This window comes from Pelodiscus sinensis, chromosome Z (genome assembly GCF_052426305.1).
Source record: "Pelodiscus sinensis isolate ZL-2025 chromosome Z, ASM5242630v1, whole genome shotgun sequence".
Classification (NCBI taxonomy): Eukaryota; Metazoa; Chordata; order Testudines; family Trionychidae; genus Pelodiscus; species Pelodiscus sinensis.
Genome location: NC_143085.1, coordinates 24799069 through 24821654, shown reverse-complemented (window position 1 = coordinate 24821654; position 22586 = coordinate 24799069). Strand labels below are relative to the sequence as shown.

At 39.7% G+C, this 22586-nt stretch overlaps 1 protein-coding gene across 2 annotated transcripts in view; it reads right to left on the bottom strand.

Annotated features, from left to right (window-relative positions):
• Positions 1-400: 400 nt before the first annotated feature.
• The window catches only part of SLC15A4 (solute carrier family 15 member 4), a 67721-nt gene continuing 45535 nt past the window's right edge, over positions 401-22586 (bottom strand). Inside the window, exons 6-8 of one of the 2 annotated variants that reach the window (XM_006120489.5) lie at positions 17917-18072; positions 7474-7632; positions 401-1913 (exon numbers count right to left, since the gene is read on the bottom strand). In XM_006120489.5, coding sequence (XP_006120551.5) covers positions 1765-1913; positions 7474-7632; positions 17917-18072 — 464 coding nt within the window. In that variant the 3' untranslated portion in view covers positions 401-1764. The remainder of the gene's footprint in view (positions 1914-7473; positions 7633-17916; positions 18073-22586) is intronic. The other variant, XM_089775329.1, reaches the window with a different exon arrangement.

Below are 22586 nucleotides of genomic sequence, written 5' to 3'. Positions count from 1 at the left end.
TTAGATAGTCATATGATTCTTTTGTAGGCAACTCCAATCTTTGCAAAGAATATTAATCCCACCAGACCACATTGGTTTTTAATGTGATGTACCACAAATAGGGGATTAAAAGCTATATAGAATACAAATTACATTAGCCAATAGGGAATATTTAAAGTTTTGCTTACAAGAGCTGCAGATCTTATTTGTACTCTTCTGTTCACATCTTATATCACACTCAGGAGGCAGGTAGGGACTTACAAACTATTACCAAACTTACTGGGTGTATGTCTTTTACCAAAACAACAAACAGATGTAATTACTCCCAGGCTCATCCCATACTAATACACATTCCATTGGGTGGCACAATTAATAGGATTTCAAAATGCATCTGAGGAAATAAAGACCAAAGAACAATGGATATATGCATTGTAATTTTATTCACCTGGGAACAAAGGGTCAGTCACAGCACAAGAGTTTGTTTTGCTTTGTAAACTCATTAAAAGGACATTCTATGCACTGAAAAATATTTAACATTTAAATGTGAAAAAAACTGTAAAAGCTCACACACTACACCATTTAATATTAATTTTTCAGTTTGTTTTCTTTATAATCACTTGCAAAATATTGCTTTCTATATCACCTTGCATATGCAGTCTTAAATACAAAAGGGTGAAGCAATTAAAGTTGAACAGCCTGAAAGATTGAGAATTACATTTACTCTGTAATAGGAATGTGTTGCTGAAAGGTACTAGCCCTGTAACACATTAGCAAGAATTACATAAAAGACACCAGGATTTTAGGGCTATGAGACCTCCAACAGATATTACACATTCATTTACTAAGAAGCCAAGTGAAATTCAATCTCCAATTTATTTTCACACCCTTGAAAATACTGAAGTACCTTTAAATAGAGATAACGAGAATGATAACCTTAGATAAAAGACTTAGTTGTTCAAAGGACACAAGTTTCTCATATGATCTAATAAACCTAACTGTGACCTAAAAATAAAATAAATTCTGGAATAGAACCTGTTCAGTCCCCCAAAGTGTTTAACATGTATCAAAAATTATAGCAGCTACAAAATAACCTACTGTATCTTCCAAATGCACCCAAGGCCATTTATGTTAAATACTGAAGTGTAGGCTTTAAACATTTGTCCTATTTGTAACAGATTAATTACATATAGGCCATCCCTTTTTATCCAGGCTAATATAAAGTTCAGATTGCTCCCACCTGCCCCAAAACTGACTTGTACAATTTAGTTGCCTCAATTTTTTAAAATTTAGAGATTTCTTACTTATTTCACTGAGCCTCTTGAACTATACCCAGAACTTCAAGAAATTAAAGTATTTTATGGAAAAAACCAGGTGCCATGAACATAATAAAGACTGCTTAAAAGTATCCTCTTCCCCCATCCACCTTCCTTAACTGAACAAAGTTGTTCAGCTAGGAGTGAACCTTATACTACAATGGTTTCCGTACTAGTTATGTTCAGTTTCCAAAGATGTTAAGTAGTCCGAATGTCAGCATGAGCACAGCACCTGTAATACCTAGAGTTAATGCACTTCCAAGATCTGAATTTGCCCTACCAATAGGGCATACGAGCTTCACCAAATAAGGCACTTACCTACTGGGAAAGGGGAAAGAATGAGAACTCATGTAACATACAAGCTTAAGGAGCAGTCCCACTGGAGAACAGTTTTAAGATCTTGCAGTCAGTTCATTGCCAGTTAATTTATTGTGTGCTGGTCTAATAAACTGTTCTTCCACTTCACAGAATATCAGGTCCTCCTACTGGCAGCCACTCCATTAGTCCTTGATCTCTGATGATCATATTTCACAGAAACAATAAGGAAAAGTAGGAGGGTTGCTCCTTGGATAGCCGCCAGCAGGAAAAAATAGTAGTTTAAAAAGCAGCCATTAATATTACCTAGAGAGAATTGGAGAGGAAAAATATGTTCACATGGGAAGTATACAAATAAAGATGTCAATCCTGATCAGTCCTATGAGTACTAAGATTTCTCTCTATAAAAGTATCAGCAAAACCAAACCCAAAATCATACTTCTATCATGTAACAAGTATTTCTGTTTTAGGCATAATCTAGAAAAAAAAGTGCATTTCTAGGAAAATATACATCTTGCATGCTATGCTTTGTATTTTGTTCTTCTACCTCTTAAGTTAGTAAAGTCCTTGCGAAGTTCAGACTCCATTAGCCCACAAATAATAGGATTTCTTCTCAATTACTGCACAAAACTCCTCAACTTTACAGGTATTACATGTGTATAGCACGAAGCACAAGCCACTAAAGCCTAAACAGTTTTTAAAAAGAATTAGTAGCCTGAGAAAAAGTACATTTATAGACAGGAAGGCTATGAGGATGCCTCATTTTTTACAGTTGATTTTCAACTTATGCAGAATGTGAATTCATTACATAAACACCTAAAAGAGAGAGAGAAATATAAGCACTTACCAGAAGTATTTAGAAATGATGTTCCTATGCAATGCCTTGAAATACAAAAGCATCTGAACTTAATGTGCTTTCAATTTACACATCACAGTTTCTTAAACTTGAAGCACAACTCATTCTTCTGCTCTACTCTGCGCTAGCTAGGCCTTAGTTGGAGTATTGTGCCCAATTCTGGGCACCGCATTTCAAGAAAGATATGGAGAAATTGGAGAGGGTCCAGAAAAGAGCAACAAGAATGATTAAAGGTCTAGAGAACATGACCTATGAAGGAAGACTGAAAGAATTGGGTTTGTTTAGTTTAGAAAAGAAAAGATTGAGGGGGGACATGATAGCAGTTTTCAGGTATCTAAAAGGGTGTCATAAGGAGGAGGGAGAAAACTTGTTCATCTTGGCACCTAAGGATAGAACAAGAAACAATGGGCTTAAACTGCAGCAAGGGAAGTTCAGGTTGAACATTAGGAAAAAGTTCCTAACTGTCAGGGTAGTCAAACACTGGAATAAATTGCCCAGGGAGGTTGTGGAATCTCCATCTCTGGAGATATTTAAGAGTAGGTTAGATAAATGTCTATCAGGGATGGTCTAGACAGTATTTGGTCCTCCCATGAGGACAGGGGACTGGACTCGATGACCTCTCGAGGGCCCTTCCAGTCCTAGTACTATGATTTTATGATTCTATGAAAACAATTAAAACCAAGTTTATACAAAAAATTATAAAGTCATTGCCCATCTCTAGTCATTAACAGCCTTACAGAAGATGAGATTTTTCTTCTGAGTAAACTGAATCATTCTCTTTTAGCTGTCTAGTGTTCCAGTTAAATACATCCACAATTCTTAGCCAATACTACCTAAACTTCTATTTTCCACCAAATAATTTATGTAATGAAAAAGCTAAGTGATCTAATTTTAGTGAACTCTTAGAATACAGTGAAACCATAAAGCTTGAGGTTAAAAACATGTTTTACGAAATCACTAAAAAGGATGAAGCATAAACAGAATTCTGAATTTCATGTACTGGAATTTCTTTAGAAAACCTCTTAGTCTTGCTCAATATTACATGGTGCCTATATGTCTAAAGACCTCAATCTCCCTCCCTGATAGGTCAAATGGGGAGCGGAGGTGGGGAGGAGGAGAACAAAGGAGTCAGGAAAAAAAATCAATGCTATCATGAAAAATGTAACATTATCATACAAAGCCATTACAGCAATTCTCCTTCAACCCTCTCAAAGTTAGGAATCCATACAACAAAGTGGAAAGTCTTTCAGGTTTAGCTCACATCTGACATTTCCTGAAAGTTGTTTTAAACTAGAGATTTGTGGCATATTACATACATCTAAATTAAGAAAGCTTATTGGTAAGCCTTTTATTAAGAAATAAACTCAGACTACTGCTGAATTTTCAGAAACAACACATTATAGATCACTACCAACATAACACAATAACTACAGCCAACTGGACTATAATAACCGTTATAAGCAGAAGGAGGGGAAGCATAAAATAGAGAAGCATACACGAATCCTTACAAGCTTTGACTGCAGCATACACATATGAGTTGAGATTAAATTATGAAAATTTAAGATCCAATTAAAATGAGTTTATAATAAAAAAGCAATAAAAGCAAAAAGCAGTTTTCTCTTGATATTTAAAATACAACATACTTCTAAAACTCCATTTGAAGAGCAGATGTGTTTAAAAAAGTATTAATTTTCCTTTGTGGGGTAGGATGGGATAGGATGTTAACTACATGAAATCTTGATTTTTATCACATAAATAATTTAATAATTTCAATATAGGAATCAATACTTAAGTGTCACCAGACAGTGTACTCTATCACCATCAATGGGAAATAGGAGCAAGCAAATGAGAAAACATTTAATGCTCTTAGTTTATGCTTCATTTCTCTAAATATTTATAGGTGTAGAATACCTCATGAAAAATGCCCAAACCCTTAATTCACAATAAAGCTTCTGTCTCACAACTGATGGGAAGGACCCTTGAAGTCCTTAGTAGGTCTTACTAATTTAAAATTTGATTAATCATTTGCTAAAAAATTTTAAAGTATAAATAGTGAATTTAGTACTTTGAAAAGTACCCAGTAGCTATAAGAAATGAAGCCCTCTTTATTCAGTGGAGAGAAACAGTCCATATAGAAGCAAGTCAAGACAGCACAACCCAAAGCCATCCTACTGGTAGCCTCAACTCTGATTCCAAGTACAAACTCTGAGAATGCAAGAGGTTAGAGCAGTGTTCCCCAATGCGGTGTCTGCGGGCGCCATGGTGCCCGCTGGGGCATTTATGTGCACCCGCCAAATGATTTGGGCCGCATGCGTGGTCCCAGCCCCGGGTGTTTGGTGCATGGGTGGCTCCTGCCCCCAGACGCCCGGCGCGTGAGCGGCCCCGCCCCCTGACGCCCGGCAGCCCCGAAAGGTTGGGGAGCCCTTGGTTAGAGTTTTACAGTTGCTGCTCAGGGCCAAAAGCAACAGGGATTTTTGGCAATTCCCTGGTAACAGATGTCCCCTGGGAAGCAGACTGAGCATACCTGGCTTATTCTGCACAGCTGATCAAAGTAGCCCCCGAGGCAGCACTTATCAATCTTAATCAATTCAGGAAGCATTTGAGTCAATCTAGTTTTACACGAGGGGGCTACCTTTTCTGAGGCTGTTTTATCATAGCTTAAAGCAGTGGTCACCAACCAGTAAATTGGGATATACTGTTATAACTTGGAGCCTCTGACAGGTGATCCTGACTGGATTGTCTAAGAAGCTATCAAGTGCGGGCACTTCAGCTGCCCTTCCCCCCACTGCTGTGCACTTCCTGCCCTTTGCCTTGGAGCTGCCTCCTCCCACCCCCAGGAGCTTCCAGCTTGTTGTGCAGGGCAGGGGAGGGGAGGGAGAAGAGGGATGCTGATGTCAAGATGCACCCTCTCCCACACTGTATCCTATCTCCACAGAGCAGAGTGGAGGAGGGGGGAGGTGCGGCAGGGCCCACAACAGGACTTGGGATGGAGTTTGCTGGCTGCTTTTGGGAGTGGTGCAGGGCCAGGGCAGGGGTGAGCCTGCCTTAGCCTCACTGCACCACCACCTATGAGCCATCTGAAGTAAGCAGTGCCCAGCTGGTGCCCACATCCTCCCAGAGCCTGCACCCAGAACCCCGTCACCCCAAATGCCTGCCTCTCCCAGCTCAGAGCTCCTGCACCCCAACCCTCCGCCCCAGCCTGGTGAAAGGGAGGGAGGATGGGGGAGGGACAGTGGATGGAGTAAGCAGGGGTGGGGCCTCAGGGCACAAAAGAGGTGGGGGGCAAGGGTATTTGGGTTTGAGGTAGATCTTGGATAGCGCTTAAATTCAAAGTTTTAATTCAAAGTGATCTCATGCTTTAAAAGGTTGGAGACCACTGGCTTAAGGGAAACAAAACGGGATGGATCATACTGGAAAGGGGGGAAAAAAACAAAAAGTCTCAAAAAAGCATTCCTAATTAAAATTAAAGATGTTAAATTATGGTTATCTGACTAATCGTGTAGTGATACAATTTGTATCAGCTACATGATTAGTCGATAAGGGCCGCTCTGCAGAGCCACAGTGAGGGTAACTCCAGGAGCTGGCTCAAGTAGTTGATACTCCAGTCGACTACTGGATAAGCTTATGCTAATATCCCTAATTAAAATGTTCAGGGTGACAAACATTTTAATACTTATAACTTCCTCCAGGCTTGTGCACATTTCTTATATTATATTCATGCAGTAAGAATGTACAGATTTCATCTCCAATATTGCCATGGCAGAGCAAATCTTGTTTTTAAAGTCTTTTTTTTATCTTCAGAATGAACAAACATCCTAACCCCACAGGCACCAAGTCTCTCACTGAGAATTTGTAGGTCTGGTCCTGCACTGTTCAACCACTGGTCTAATAGTCTTCCATGTAGCCCAGGGTTTAGCAAGAAAGACAAGATGGGTGAGGTAATAAGTTCAAAGATCTCACAGAAACCAATTTCCCATTCATGTTACCTGAAAATCCCAAACTGAAGTTATAGAAGAATTTTTTTTTAGAAAAAAAAGATTACTCCCATGAAAGCCATGACAAAAACCCTATGTTCTTAGAAACTCAACAGCTACTGGTGTGTCAAAATAAAATATTTGTTACTACTGTGCAGTTGAAATGCTGGCCCTCAGTCTTTGGAATAAATGTTGCATTGGTTAAGACATCTGTTTTTAAAGAAGGAGCTTTAAAATGAAGATGTCAACTTATGACATGAATACAGTTCCCAGAGTGTTAAAAAAGCCTAAGTCAGATTTGATATAGCAGAAAACACAAAAAATTCAGCTCTAAATTTAACTTTGGACATATTTAGGGGCTACAAACTACGCCTGAATATCAACATTCAATTTAATAAATAAGGGTTTTACACACTCTTCTTGCTGGAGCTAGTCAAGCCAATGAAATCTGTAAATGATTTTACAAAATTCCCAAGGTGCCACCTACTGGTGCCAATGATTTTGTTTAATTTCAACTAACAGTGAAATGCATGGCTTGGGTTAAAACTATTATACAAATAAAGAGATTGCAAGGTAGAAATGCAAAGCACATTGAAACATAAGGTGCAAATAGCACTCAAATAAAAAACCTGTTTTATTATTTTTACTGAAAATGTGTAATTTTAAACTGTTCAGAGAGAATAAAAAAAGAGATTCAACTTTCTTTAACTGCTCCTACTAATCTAGACACTTCATATAAAATATTCTTAAATATACAACTATCTTCTGGTGATAAAAAATAGTAACACAGCTGAGCAATTAACTAAATCAGCTCTTTTATAAAGTCCACTTTACAACATATGCATTTCTGATTCATTCATCATTTAAGACTATCTCAGCTCCAATTACAGCAAGATGAAATTGTGTCTTTGCCATATTAAGAGGGCTTACAAAATTCAAAGTGCTAGAATTCTAAGATAAGTTCCCACCCTTGAAATAAAATGACTTGATTAAGCATTTTACTGCATCGTCCTCTAATACACTTAGGATAACTTACCAAAATCTGTATGACTACTCATCCAGCCAATTGCATTAATAGACACTAACGCCAGAAGTCCTGAGCCAACAAATGACCCAATCCCAGAAAAGAAAAAGAACAGCCCCATAATGGCACTCTGCATGGATTTTGGAGCAGCTGAATATGCAAATTCTAAGCCTGTGTTAAAAGAAAAAAAAAGAATTAACCTGTAAGAAATTAACGTACTTGGTTAGTAGCTCAATGTGCCTGCTAATGACCAATATCCACAAACACAGAAAACAATACATGTGTCCAAGGTTAAAAACAATAACTTGGATTTTCAAAAGACTAAGGGATTTGTGTAACCAACTCCCATTGATTTCCAAGTATCTAACTCCTAGGCTGCTCTGAAAGTCTTAGTCAAGGTTATTAATGTTTTATATTAACTCATTAAGTCCTGAACATCTGGTTATTCAGATTTTTATTTTATGTGCTGCACCATTCCTTTCGTTCTCTTTTTAGCAAGTGTAAAGCCTTTTAGCCAACAAGTTTTCTCAGAAATCGTATGTATTTCCAGAACATACTCATTTTATTTTACAAGTCAACTGATATCAATCATCAGTGTGTACCAAAGTCAACATACTATCTAGAGAATTTACATTATACTTGGCTTCAACCTTATCCAAAATGAGTTAAACCGTTAAGATGCTCTCCAGCCAAAATGTTTTAGGACAATGGTTAAAAGACCATGATTGAGTCTTGATGGACTGTGACTACAATATGATGTAAACTTGAAAATGTATTAAAGTTGTTTTTGTAACAAAGCCAGCTCTCTTGACTTTCACTGCAGTTTTCTCAGACAGACGATTTTCCCTCATACATCTGGTGTTAAGTTGGGAACCAACTGGCAAAGAACACTTGTTCGGAAATTGTCTATGGCAATCACTATCCTTTCCCTTCTGCCTGCTCAAAAAGTGGCTTCAGTTGGTGAAGATCCAGGTTCACTAAGAAAATTGTTACTGTGACAGGGAATTTAAGGGAATCTGATTATTATCTTTCCATCATTTCATTCTTGTTTTGTGAGGCTGCCATTTGAGTTTTACTGAATGATATGTATAAACGCACTGCCCTTTCTGACAAGAATAATGGATGAAAGAACTGACTGTGGCAAATGCCCCAAGGACATGAGTTTCATTCAACTTGGAGCAGTTAGAATAAGTCTAAATAATTTTTAAAAACATTGAGAGAAGAGGAAATTTACTTAGGAAGATGGGATCTAGAATCTATATATCAGTAAGGTCAAGCAGCCCCAGTGCCCCAACATGATACACTGTTATAGGGCCTGATCCCACAAAAATTAAGCAAATACTTAATTTTACACATTTATAATCCTATTAAAGTCAATGGGACTACTTATAGAGTGCAACAGAAAGCACACAAAATTCTTTGCAGAATTGCAGTCAAAGTATGGTCTATCAAAGGGGTCAATTATCTTTGGCATGTGGCCCATCAGAATAATCTGCTGGTGAGCGGCAAGACATTTTGTTTACTTGGACTCCCCATGGGCATGCCCTCCCATCCCCCAGCAGCTCCCAGTGGCCAGACCAGCAAATGTGACTAGGGTTATCAGACGGTTTAACCAAAAATACCAAACACGCCCCCTCCCTCCAAAAAAAAAAAAAAAAAAAAAAACCACCGGGGAAAAAATTCTGTTGAGAAAAAAAAGGGGGGGGAGAGGGAGAGACAAAACTTGTTGACATTTTAGGTGTCCGGTATTTTCTGAATTTTTTTACTGGACAGGAGGCGAAAATACTCGACTGTCTGGGTCAATATCAGACACCTGGCAACCCTAATGTGGCCATTGGTAACTTCTGGGGGCCATGCCTAAAAACAGTCAATTACCACCAGCAGATTACCCTGATGGGCTGCATGGTCTACAGATAAGGTAAGGTATAGGAGACTTAAAACAGTCTGTATCTTTTTTAAATTAACTGGAAGGACTCTCCACCCTCACTTTTTGCAAAGACATGGCCGTGCCCATAAAGCAAGCTCAGAGCCACCTTCTGTTCACAGAATGTTGATTATTACTATTCATCCACACATAGCACTTAATAGGAACACAATGGTGTTTTCCTTTAAGGAAGGCTTAAAGCTTTAAGCCAGCTGGGTCAATTACTCAGGGCTAAAGGGAGCAGTGCTGTTCAGAAAGGTAAGTACATCAGAACTACATGTTTTCCCTTACAGATCTGATAGTGTTGTGTCACGCCACATGGGGAACTCTGTCTGAACCACCACATTATTTCCCTTCTCCCTTGAAGCAGAGTGCACTTGAATGTTATAAAATGGCATGGCTCTGATAAAGGTAAATCCAGAATGTGATGCTCAGTGTCCTTACAGATAAATGGAAGACAACAGTATGTTTCTAGAGGTATGTCTAGACTACATGCCTCTGGCGACAAAGGCATGTAGATTAGACTATCCGGCTTAGGAAAATGAAGCATCGATTTAAATAATCGCCGCTTCATTTAAATTTAAATGGCTGCCGCACTGAGCCGATCAGCTGTTTGTCGGCTCAACGTAGTAGTCTGGACGCTCCGCGGTTGACATCAAAGGCATCTGTCGACTTCCCAGGTATGCCTCCTGAGATGAGGTTTACCTGGGAGGTCGACAAATGCCTTTGATGTCGACCGCGGAGCATCCAGACTACCGCACTGAGCCGACAAATAGCTGATCAGCTCAACGCAGCAGCCATTTAAATTTAAATGAAGCAGCGATTATTTAAAATCGATGCTTCATTTTCCTATGCCGGATATTCTAATCTATGTAGTCTAGACATACCCTGGGTGAAGAATATTTCTTTTTAACATGATGAACACTAAAATATGTCAAAAATTTGTTCAAATCCTAGGTACTGGGATGTTTTGCCATTATTATTACAGTTGAAATAATTTCTCATTCTTACTTAGCCAAATCCTGATTAAAAATGCAGCAGTCTGTAACCTTTCACTAGTTTCATTTTAGGTAAAAATAAAATAACCTTAGCTGTCAGAAAAATTCCCAGCCTATCTAATTCAGTCTGGTAGCCATATTGGATACTATTCACACAACTTAAACTGAAGTACACTTAAAGAACTCCAGTCTGATTTTTTTTCTTGTTTCCTTCACAAAAGCATTGGATTTGAGTGATACTGGGAGAAAAATACAAAGTTTATAATGCTATATACTTCCATAATTTAAAAAAAATATCATGCTTTCAAACGTGAATAATGTTCATAGTAACCCAAATATTTAATCTAGCCTAAAATACATAATCTTTTCTTCGCCTTCAGTGAAACTACTGCCTGCTGGCAGCCATTGATAGCAATTTCATGCTACTTCAAACAAGCAGTTTTGAAATTAAACCCTCTAGTTGGTGTTGTCATGTGAGATTATGATTCCCAGCTAAATAAGGGTGCTTTAAGAGGATTTCAGGGAATAATACACAAGATTAATGCAGTGTGTGTCATCTTTTTAAAAGGTACCTGGAGTGAAACTAATATGGATTAATAAAAGTATGCTCAGCTTTACTGTAAACAAAAACAAACTTATGTTTCTGCTTTTAATATATTTAGTCTTTTTGAACATAGTAAGTGCTTTCAAATCAATATAGTACTGTAACCATTAACATTTCATTTTTAAACTGAATTTCATAGTACAACATATGCACCTATCACACACACTCACACACACACACACACACAAAATCACATTTTCCCTGAAGTATCTTGTGCTCAGTCTTCCTTATAGCCAATTGTGTCATTTGGATAATGATTAGAAGACTGAAACAAAGGATAACAGAGAGCAATAAAGATGTGTATGAACTGTTGAAATAGGAACATGTATATTCCCCACCTCCAAAAATTTGGCCAATGAACAGGTTTTGAAGTTATAAAACCATTGTTACAGCTGCAGCAAGTGCAAAAGAACAGTGTACTTGCTTGAGAATAGGACAAGTCTTAAATTATTCTGTTTCCTGTCTATTAATCCAAGCAGAACAATCAACCCTGAACTTAAGAGCTCAACTGAAGATTTAACTTTTTTTGGTAAAATCACTGATCCTTTGACAAATAAATTGCATATATTGGCTACACTTTCTTTGGGAACTTCTATTAACTGTGTAATAAGTCTGAAAGTCAAAAGAGAAAGATGACACTTCAAAACAGTGAAGCATCTAATACCTGTTTTCAAGTATACAAGCATTTCTTGTAAGTCAGTTGCATACATGAATTCAGACAGAGTTAACACAATTCTCCTAATGTTGCTAAGCAACTATGTATTGCTTTTTCTCTGCTTTAAGCTTTCGGTATAGTTGAGAAAGACATTAAGACAGAGATGACATTCAGAAAGTGACTTAAGCAAGAATTCCTATCACTTATTCTGAAATGATAGAAGCAGTCATTAGGAGCTGGGTGTAGAAAAATATTATAAGGTAAAAGGAGATGTTAGGGATGTTATTAAACATTTAATAAAAGTTAACATGATAGAGGGCAGCACTGATTATTGCAAAAGATCAATTTTGCACTCCCACAACACATCTGCCACAGAGGTTAGTGTCTTACATTGCGCCACCCCCATTTTACAAAAAGTTAAGCTGAGACAACACTGTCAAGGTGCTAAATTTTCATTTCTTCCAGTCCAAAACAATGCCAGTCTAATTATGCCCTAGCAGCGGACAGAAAAAAAAGATAGAGGAAAGCTTGCACCAGCTAAGCAGGCCAGTTTTTTACCCTTTAAATAATGAAGAGCAACACTAAAATAAAAAGCCAAATATTGGGGAAAACATGTGAAAAGGCAAGTGCCTCAGAAGAAATGGATAAAGTAGCAGGAGGTAAAGAGAGTTAAAGGCTATGAAACACACATGTAAAAAACATGAAATGGACACTACTGATCCCTTCTGTCCCCCCAAAAAGTGTCAGGTTTGCAATATAAAATTGGTACCAAGGATGTCGTTTATTTAAAAAAAAAAAAAAAAAAAAGAGAGAGAGATGTTTGCTACAGCCAGAAGGCCTCTGAAACAATGTTTCATCTTGAGATGGTTTGATGAACATTCATGTTATAAAAGTTGATCACAAATTCCAACATTCAGTGTGTATTCATGTAAATATACAATGCTTCTTTCATATGCAAAGTAAGTTCTCTTCCTCTTTTGCTCTAAAACCCAACTCTGAGTAAGTCCTAAAATTTTCATACCCTTTGCTCCTTGTTTCCTGCTCTCTTCCATTTTTTCCCTCCTCTCCCCTATTTATTTTGGGTCTGCACATCCTAAACTCAAAACTCCAGTCATCTGAAGAAGTGGGCTGTGCCCCCGAAAACTCATGATCCCATCTGCATGTTTTGTTAGTCTATAAAGTGCTATCAGACCATTTGTTGTGTTTTAAGTTTATCATGTACAGACTAGCTCGGCTATCCCCTGAAGTTTCATTTCCTAGTAGTAATGTGCCATGGCAGGAGACCAGTGGGACATAGATTAACAAGCTAAATTCTCTCTGCTGTTGTAATAAGAAGGAAGCATACTATGTTGGAACTGGAGGTAAGACAAGCTATGCGTTCTAATTCTAGTTGGACAAAAGGGAAGATTAGCCTCTGAAAACCCTCTTGTCCCATAATGGGGAAAAACAAAAAAAGCTAGGAAATCCTATTTGAGGGAAATCATCTAAGAGGCTCTCAAACGCCCTAAGAAGGTTTGGACATGAGCCAGTAGGTGCCAGCTGCCTGTCTTTTGACCAAGATGTGCTGCCAAAACACAGAGTTCCACTCAGTGTAACGGCTAAACACTATGGGAAGAGGCTCTACTCAGTGCTCTGCCCCTCAGCTTGGGTCTGCCACAGAAATGATTAAATACAGGGCCTGTTTCCCCATCATGCTTTGACCAGCCCTCCCCCCAGTGTTCCATTCCGCACAAGAGCTGGTCTCTTCCATCGTCTCCTGTGCTCTCCTATTTTGCTGAAGCATCCTATACAGTATTACAAGGGTTTCCCCTCCATTCCTGTAGGCCACCATCTCATCCCCACCCTATTCTGAGGGCTCCCCTCCATTTGCGACTGAACTGCTGCTCATCATGAGCAGTGGAGCTGGGCAAACTGGGATTACCAACAGGGTTTCTTTGTGATCACCTGCAGTAGTTGGCTTCCAGTTCAGCATCCCTATCATTGCAGCAGATCCTGGCACCACCTTTCTCCTTGTTCCCTTGTTCAACAGGGTCCCTCTGCCTGGTCAGGTGCCAGAGAGAGCCTGGCTCCAGCACTGTTCCTGCATGAAGTGATGTGTTGCCTTCTGCACGGTGCTAGTGTAGCTAGAGAGTAACTGGTTGATGTGAGCCAGCTATAGCCCCAGCTCCTCTGATCATGCTATGGCAGAAGCCCATCCCAGCTACCCACTATGTTCCCATATCAACTTTTGCTGCACTGGACCAATGCACAACCAGCTCAGGGGGATGGTGAACTAGTGATTGCCCAAGAACCCCACTGCTCCTGCCCACTTGCTCTAAAGGGGCCTAGCACCCATGAGCTCCACTCTGTTCTGAGCAGAAAACTGAGGAGTTATAGTGTTAATTGGTGTTACATTTTCTGAAAGTATTTGGACAGTTACTGTAGCTGGCCTAATCTGTATTTTCAGAACAGAACTGAGAGAACAGAAAAAGGTGCTTTATGAAATATAAATAAAATTAGTACTTCTGACACAAATACTCATACTTAGAATTAATCATGCTTATTAACACAGTAAACTATGATAGAGGAAGGGGAATTATTTTTGCTTCACTGAATTCCTATACAACAAAGTTTAAGAACCTCTGAGCTAAGAAGAAGAAACTAAGCTCAGTGTTTAACTTTAAACATCTATACAAATGAAAATAGTAAATAATTGCATCTATTAATATATACAGTCACGTTATGGCTCTAAGCAAAAGCTTCATGTGACTATGTTCACTCCCTCAGTGACCTTTATTCAGTTCTCCCACTAGTTGGCTATACTTTACTCATACTGTATTAAAATATCTACTTATAGAACTAATCCCAATATACTGGTTAATGCTATTAACTATTGTTCACAAGCTCCAATAGTAAACAGAAAAGTTTATTGAAATAATTCACAAAAGCAATTTGTTTAATTATAAGAAGAAACCAATGCAAACCATATCACATACAAAACAGATGCAACAGATAAATGGTCTGTGAGTTTTTTTGTGCTAATGAACCCTAATGTGCGTGAAACAGACCAGAAAATAAGATTTTATAGTCTCATTCACACTCTCCTCCCACTTCAGCTTCAGCCTAAAAATCAATATGATCTCACATTGCTGTTCACTACACCACAGAAGAATGGCCCGGAGAGATTTACAGACACTTGTGATTCAGTTCCAGGAAGATGTGGCTTGAGTAGTGCTTCAGTTTACTTAGTATTTACTACACAAAGTACTAGATAAAATGCGCCTCCTGAACAATTATCCTAAAAGCAAAAGCATGTCTTTGAGATCATTTCCAGAAGATTCCTTAAAGCTTTACTAGTGCTACTTATTTGTAAATAGAAAATTGCTAATCTAGCCTTGTTGGTTTATAGATCAATGCCTCCTGACCAGCATAGTGACAAATTAACTATCAACTCTGCCCTAAGAACAAACGAGTAGTCTACATACCATGCCAAGTCTGTGATACTGAAAGTTTTTTTTTTTTTTAATCCAGAAAGTTTTATAAAAAATGTTTGTTTATATCATGGCCTAGATCGGGGGTGGGAAATAATTTTTGGCCAGGAGCCACTTCAAAAATTTCTGAAGTGGCCCTGGGCCACCCGGAAGGGGCGAGGCCTAAACTGGAATGGGGGGGGGGACCAGGAGATTCTCGGCTACCCCACCCACGGACCATGATTAGTCTGGGAGTGGGGGAGCCCCTTTGCCACCCCCTTCCTACTAGGCACTCACGCCACTTGTGCTCCGCCCTGCCACATATTCCTTGCATGCCAGGCGTAGGGCAGGAAGAGGCTTCAGGTGCTCCCCTCAGCCCCAGACCAACCAGAGCCTGGGGGCAGGGGAGCGCTAGAAGCTTCCTTCCACCGTGAGAGGAGCGCGTAACACGTTGAAGTGCCATGTGCTCCTTGCAGGGCTTGGCCAGGGAGAAAAAAGCTTTGCGCAGTTCCCCCACCTTACCCACATCCTGTGAGGAACACGTGGCACTTCAAAGTGCTACATGCTCCTCACACAGTGGGAGGAGGCTTCTTTTGCCCTTCCCCCCCACCCTGCATGAGCGTTTGCCAGTCTGAAGTGCTATGCGCTCCTCGCAGGGCGTTGGGAGGGGAGGGCGAAGGAACCTTTGCATGCTCCTCCTGCCCCCAGGCCAATCAGGGCTTGGGAGCAGGGGAGCACGTGACGTCTCCTCCAGCCCTGCGAGGAGCTCATAGCACTTTGAAGTGCAGCGTGCTCTGCACAGGGCGGGAGGAAATTTTGAGTGCTCCCCCGCCCACAGGCAATATTGGCTTGGGGGCAGGGGAGCGGCATGGCCTCTGCAGGCTGGATTAACCCTCTTGGTGGGCCAGATATGGCCCGTGGAGGCCCTTTTGCCCACCCCTGGCCTAGATGACTGAAAAATGAATGCTTTTTATTTCCAAATGTTATAGTTAATTAACACTGAGCAATATTTGTTTTAACTTTTCATGGTAAGTTTCATGCTTGGGAATGTAAAAGATTAAGTGCTTCACTAACAAGCCATGCAAGAGCTTTCCCACATCATTTTTGTCACCTTTAGACTAGCCTACCTCCTTAGCTTTTCTTAAGCAGATATTCCAAAGGGCGCTAAATTGTGTGGCAGATTATGTGGGGAAAAGAAGAGATCAGGTTCAGTTTAGATGGGAAAATACCATCTTACAAAACCAAAACCAGACTGCCTTCATGAGACTAACCTCTTATGTTCTCATACTAAACACAAGAATGGCTATACTGGGTTACACCAGAAGTCTATCAAGACTAGTATTCTGTCTGCGGATAGTGGTCCATGCCAGGTGCCCCAGAAGGAATTTACAAAACAGGCAATCATCAGATGATCCATTCCTTGTCACCCATTCCCAGCTTCTGACAAACAGGGGCTAGGGATACTATCCCTGCTCATCCTGGCTAATAGCCATTGATAATCCTATCCTCCATACATTCATCTAGGTTTTTTTTTAACTCTGTTATAGTCTTGGACTTACAACATCCTCCAGAAAAGAGGTCCACTGGCTGACTGTGTATTATGTGAAGAATGTGAAGGGAGCAGGTTGCCAGGCCACAGGGCAGGAGCGGGCTGGGGGCAGGCTTCCTGGTAAAGGAGTAGGAAGGTGGCTGCCTGGCCAGCGAGGTGAGGTAGCGGGGAGAGGCATTCTGGCAAGGGGGTGTCTGGCCAGGAGTCTGGGGTAAGGGAGTATTCTGGACAGGGGGCTTATGGCAGGGGGGAACAGCAGGAGGTGTCTGGCCAGTGGGCTGGGAGGATTTTGGCCAGAGGCTTGGGGCAGGAGAGATTCTGGCCAGGCGGGCAGTATGGGGAATTGAGGGAAGGGGTTGTCTGGCCAGGAGACTGGGAGTGGGATTTTGGCCTGGAGGCTTGGGGCAGGAGTGATTCTGACTGGGGGTAGGAGGGAGGATTCTGGCTGGGATGTGCCTGGGTAGGGGGCTGGGAGTAGGCGGATTCTGGCCAGAGGGCCAAGAGGGAGGCAGGGAGGGATGATGGGGAAGCGCAGGGGACAGGTAGGGATTCTGCGCAGAGGGGATTTTGACCAAGGGGGCAGGGGCTGTGTCTGGGGTGGTGAGTGAGAGACTGGGGGTCTGGGCTTGAAAGGGTTGGGGGGACACTTACTTGTTTGTGGCAGGCACCATGTAACATGCCTCCTGCTGCTCTCATTACCCAGAAACCCCCAGGAAGGATTTGCAGAGAAAGCCTCTAGGAAGGGTTTTCCCAGAGGGATGAAAAAGGGCAATGCGCATGGAGCCATTTTGGCTACTTGTTTCCCACATGCGGAGGGAAGGAAAATAACTTCACACAGACACATCTTTTGCTCCGTTTGTTGTCTGCATGCCAGATCCAGTGCAGAGTTTAGGGGGTTTCTCCTCTCCTCCCACCAGAAGTGGGCACTGGCGCTCCAGTCTTGTGTGTGTGGGGGTGGAGAGACATAAGGTTGTAGCACCAGTGCGGGTTTCCTAAAGAATTAAAATATATGTCCTACTGCATATTAATCATACCAGAACTGGTCATTTAATGTAATGGGTAAACGTCAAACAATTAATAGCAATCTGCTAATCTTATAACCCAGAGTAACTTTCAAGAATTAGGTTCTTTCCCTTAAAAATTAGTTTGCATTTTTTAATGATTGTGTGCATTAGGAAAATGATCAGACACAAACAAAAGTTACATGAAAACCTGACTTTAAAAAAAATAAAAAAATAAAGAAAAGAAAACAGAAAACAGAAAACAGAAAACTTACCTGCTATGCTTGCAAATATTTCACTAAATCCAATCAGTACATATTGAGGAATCTGCCACCATATTGGCAAATCAGCAGCATAGTATGTAACATTTCCAATTGTCTGATTAATTGTTTTAACCTTTACAATATTCAGTCTGTTACCTTCCAAAATTCCTAAAAGAAAAAGAAATCCTAAAATACAAGAATTTTTTCACACCTAGACCTAAATTAGGATCCAGATACTGCATTACATGAGTATCTGAACCATGCAATAAAAAGCTTAGATACCATGAATAAGTACTTCATAACATTCCATATCAAGTACTACAAAGTAATAGCCAAAATAGTCTTATTTCAGAATATTCAGTTCCTCTGCCACAGGACTATAGTTATTCTATTCTTCATCAACTATAATTTCACAAATCTTTACTCCATTTCAAGTGGTTTATCTCACAGAGCCATCTGATACAAACTTAATTTTTTTAAAGGCAAATTACTTTGCAAAGTTAAATTATTGCATGTGCAAGCATGAAAGTACTACATCAGTGACTATTTTTCTGTTTGAAATAGTCAGTGCTACACAAATGCAGTTTACCTTATTCATAATCGCTTACTGTTGACTTTCATTTGTATAGCAACTTTCATCACACTGAATTCCAAAGCTTCTTATGAACTCTCTTATAAGTTACATTGCACATTGAAATGCAGACACTAATTTGATTTCTGTGTCATGAAGAGAGTGAAATGCAACAACTATTTAATGGTGCTCATCAACACAATTGGGCATGTTAAAGAAAGGAACTCATATCTAAATGAAGCAGTAGGAGAAATTTCAGCAGGTAGTGAATGGTTCGCCCAGACTGAAATTAGGCATACAGTTACAAAGAATGCTTAGGATCTTTAATAACCAAAACTAAGCATGGCTTCTAATTCATGCGTTACCCAAAGGAATCCACTTCTGGTTAGCAATACAACTGTGTCCACAACCCTATCAATCTGGTACACTAGCTCATTGCTGATTCAAAAGGCAGAACAGTGCCTATTGAATCATTAATACTAGTTCCTGAAGCACTCATATTGAAAAGGTAGGTCTCCATCTGAATGCAGTTAAGGATCAGCCCTGTTTTGGTTAGAAGATCAAGATCTGATCTTATACCTAATAAGAAAAATAATGTCAATAATAATAAAGAGTTCACACATCTGTAACATGCCATGTATACAGAGTTGCTGACAGTGTGCTTAAACAACTAAGTATTATAGTCAATTTCCCCACTTATCAGATCCAGATAAAAAGCAATGGGTGCAATACCCAGACAGGTGCATGTGTGCCATAATGCTGAGTCCCTGATAAGATAATCACGTATATGAAATCAGCCCAAGATTTGAAGGGAAAAAAAAGTCTGCTTTGTTTTAAAAGCCTGAATGTGGTGCAGAAATTGAGCAAGAGAATTCTAGAGCTGAGCCGCTTACAGTTTCGGACTAAAAATACTGTTGTAGTTCACTACTGTGCAATAGGAATGCTGGGGCTCAAGCTCTGGAAGTAAGATAAAAGGTTCACGCCTATTTATAGGTGCATTAAGTGGTCTATAATGTTCTTTTCAGAAGGGTGGAAAGCTTCCTATATGATAGCACAAGTTTAGCCATTAATGTTAAGAACGGGGCTGCTGATAAAAGGGTGGGAGGGAGAGGGGAGAAAAGGACTGCTGCTCCAGGACCTAGCGACTTAGAAGGGCATGGGACTCCCTGCTGCAGCTGCCACTAACATAGCGGTGGCTGATGTTCCAGGCAGTTCAGGATGGGCAGCAATGAAGGGCTGGCTGGTGGAGGCTAGCCCTCAGACCTGCACTTTCCAGGGGCTCAAAGCTGTGCACTGCCCATTTATCCCTGGGGCCCACCAGTTCTGTCAGCATCCTTGGTCAAGAATCAATTGTAGAAAAGAAAGCTCCTAACTGTTCCATTGCCGATTATATTGAAAACAGCAAGTGTGGAAAAAATGGGTACTTTTATTCCTGAAACTACTCCAATTATACTTTGCTGATCCTACCACCACCTTTAACACATTTCAAAATATACTCCCCACTGTAACAATCAGAGCCTGAACATCGTAAAGGGAGCAGAAGTACAAACACTAAAGAATAAGCAATTGGATCAACAGGTTGAATGTAAAGTTACTGTGTATAAAAACATTCCAAAATATGTCTTTTATGAAAGGTTGTAATGTTCTGAACTTGATGGCCCTCATGAGATATGTATAAAGACTAGTATTAGTACAGCAAAGAAAAACTCCTTCCAAACCAGTTGTTCACATGATTGTCAATTAAAAGTACTCGTTTACTGTCCAGCCAGGAAGAGACAATGGTGGACCATTAGAATAAGTGGGAAGTTATTGCACTAACTTGAAACTGAAAAGAAAAGCTTAGTCTTGGAAAACTGAGGGTATGCCTATAACAGCTGCAGCCATGCTGCTGTGGTTGGAAGCAATGGTAAATCCAACTTTCTTCCAGTGACCTATTGCTAAAGTTGACTTATCATAAGTTTATTTACTCATAAGCATTATAGAGGATCAACAGAAGAAATCTTCCAATCTAGAGTTGTCTACACAGGGATTCGTCCCTGGTCTAGGCTACAAATTTATTGGCATAACCAAGTCACTCAAGGATATGGAAAAATCCACACAATCTCTACCGACCTAATCCCTGGTGTACTCAGCACTATGTCAATGGAAGGGCTTCTCCCATTGATATTGTTTTCCCTTCTCAGGGAGACAAAAGTATCAACAATGATCGGAGAAACTCTCCCCTTAGCACAGGTAGTGTCTTCACTAAGCACTACAGCAGTGTTATAAGTATAGACAAACCCTTAAATTGGATTAACTACACCACTCTGGAGGATGGATTTTTCATACTCCTGAACAATAATTATTTCTAGGGTAGATTAGGGCTACACCTAAAAGCTGCAGTAGCACTCCTGTAGCACTTTAGTAAAAATGCTTAAACTGATGGAAGAGCTTCTCCTGCTAATGCAACAGTGCAAGAGGCAACAGATATGCTGATGGGAGATTACAATGGGATTAGGTTTGTACAACTGTTGTCCAGGGGCATGGATTTTTTATGCCTCTCAGGGTATGTCTAGACTACATGGCTCCGTCAATGGAGCCATGTAAACTAGTTTACCCGGCATAGTCAAAGAAGTGGGGTTTTAAATAATCCCCGCTTCATTAAAATAAACATGGCCGCCGCACTGTGCCGATGATTGGCTGATCCGGCACAGCGCGGCAGTCTAGTCGCGGATCTGTCGGCAGGGGAAGCCTTTCAGATGTATGAATTTTTTTATACCCCTGAGTAGCATAGGTAGATCAACCCAAATTTTAGGTGTAGAACAATCCCAAGAAAGGACAGAATTTCCCTCACCATGAGTCACCATAGACTGAGAGAAAGAAAAAACTGCAAATCCTTCAAAGAGAAAGAATCTGAAATGAAAGGCAAAAGAAACTGAGGGCCAGCATGTAGGTGAAACATTGAATCTATTCCTTGACTATTCAGAAGCAATAATTAGATAAATTTACTTTTTTAATATAAGTTAATATAGAACATCTGCTCAGTTAAAGTCTTGCTGAAATTTAATTGCGTCAAATATAGTATAAAAGTCTATGGCGATGCTTTATGTATACTCAGTTCTTGTAGCTACATGCTGCTGATGCTTATATTTGGCCTCAAGACATGGCTACTATTTATGAACCTTCAGACTAATTTACCATAAATTTACCTTCAAACCTGAAGATTTTAGAAGCTAAAATCCACTGATTCTTTGTTGGACTATACTTGAATGTGACAAGTTACGAGTTTAAAATTCTTTTAACTATTAAAACTTTAAGATTAAATTCTTGCTACAATTGTTTAGAGTCTCTAAATGAAGTTGATTTTCCAGTTGAATAACCTTAAATACTGCTATTAAGAATTTACAATAGAATGCATGAAGTAAGCACAGCAGATGTTCATTAAATGTAATCAGTTGTATTCACTCAATTTATAAAAGGTATTTAAAATAATCTAAACAACCTAATTGGCAGTCTAACTCATGTCCAGAACTACTACCAGTTTGGCAAACATATTAAAAATAAAAACAAGGCACAAACAAGTTAAGTTGCTTCCAAGACTGCAGATTAAAAGATATTGGTATATTTATATTATTCCATATTGTCATCATGATTTCTGTATAAGAAAATGGTGGTCAGATAGATATACTGCAGTTTAAGAGTCAAAGATAATAGCTTTTATAAATGCCACTCATTAGCCTGCCCTGTAAAATGAAACACTCCATGAATTATTAATATAATTGGAAACAAATTTGTATTAACTTCAGCCCCAGAAGTCCATCTGACTTGGGTTCTCACATTCTAGAATGTTAGCTTACTTCAATCAGAGGTCAAGATTGAATTTCTCCACCAGGGGCTTCAGATCAGTGTTTCCAAGGCCAAAGAACCAAAAACCCTGCTGATACCATATTTCTAAGTCAGATATTAATCCTGAAAATTAAGTCATTTGAAATTTTTTAGAATTCGAGTATATGAAACCTGACTCCAATTATTTTATTTCAGAGTGCTTCTGTTTCAGTAGTAGTGGATACTTGACTTTTAAATCAGTTCATGTAAGAATTCTGAACCAGCAAGTATTTCAACTTAAGGCTAA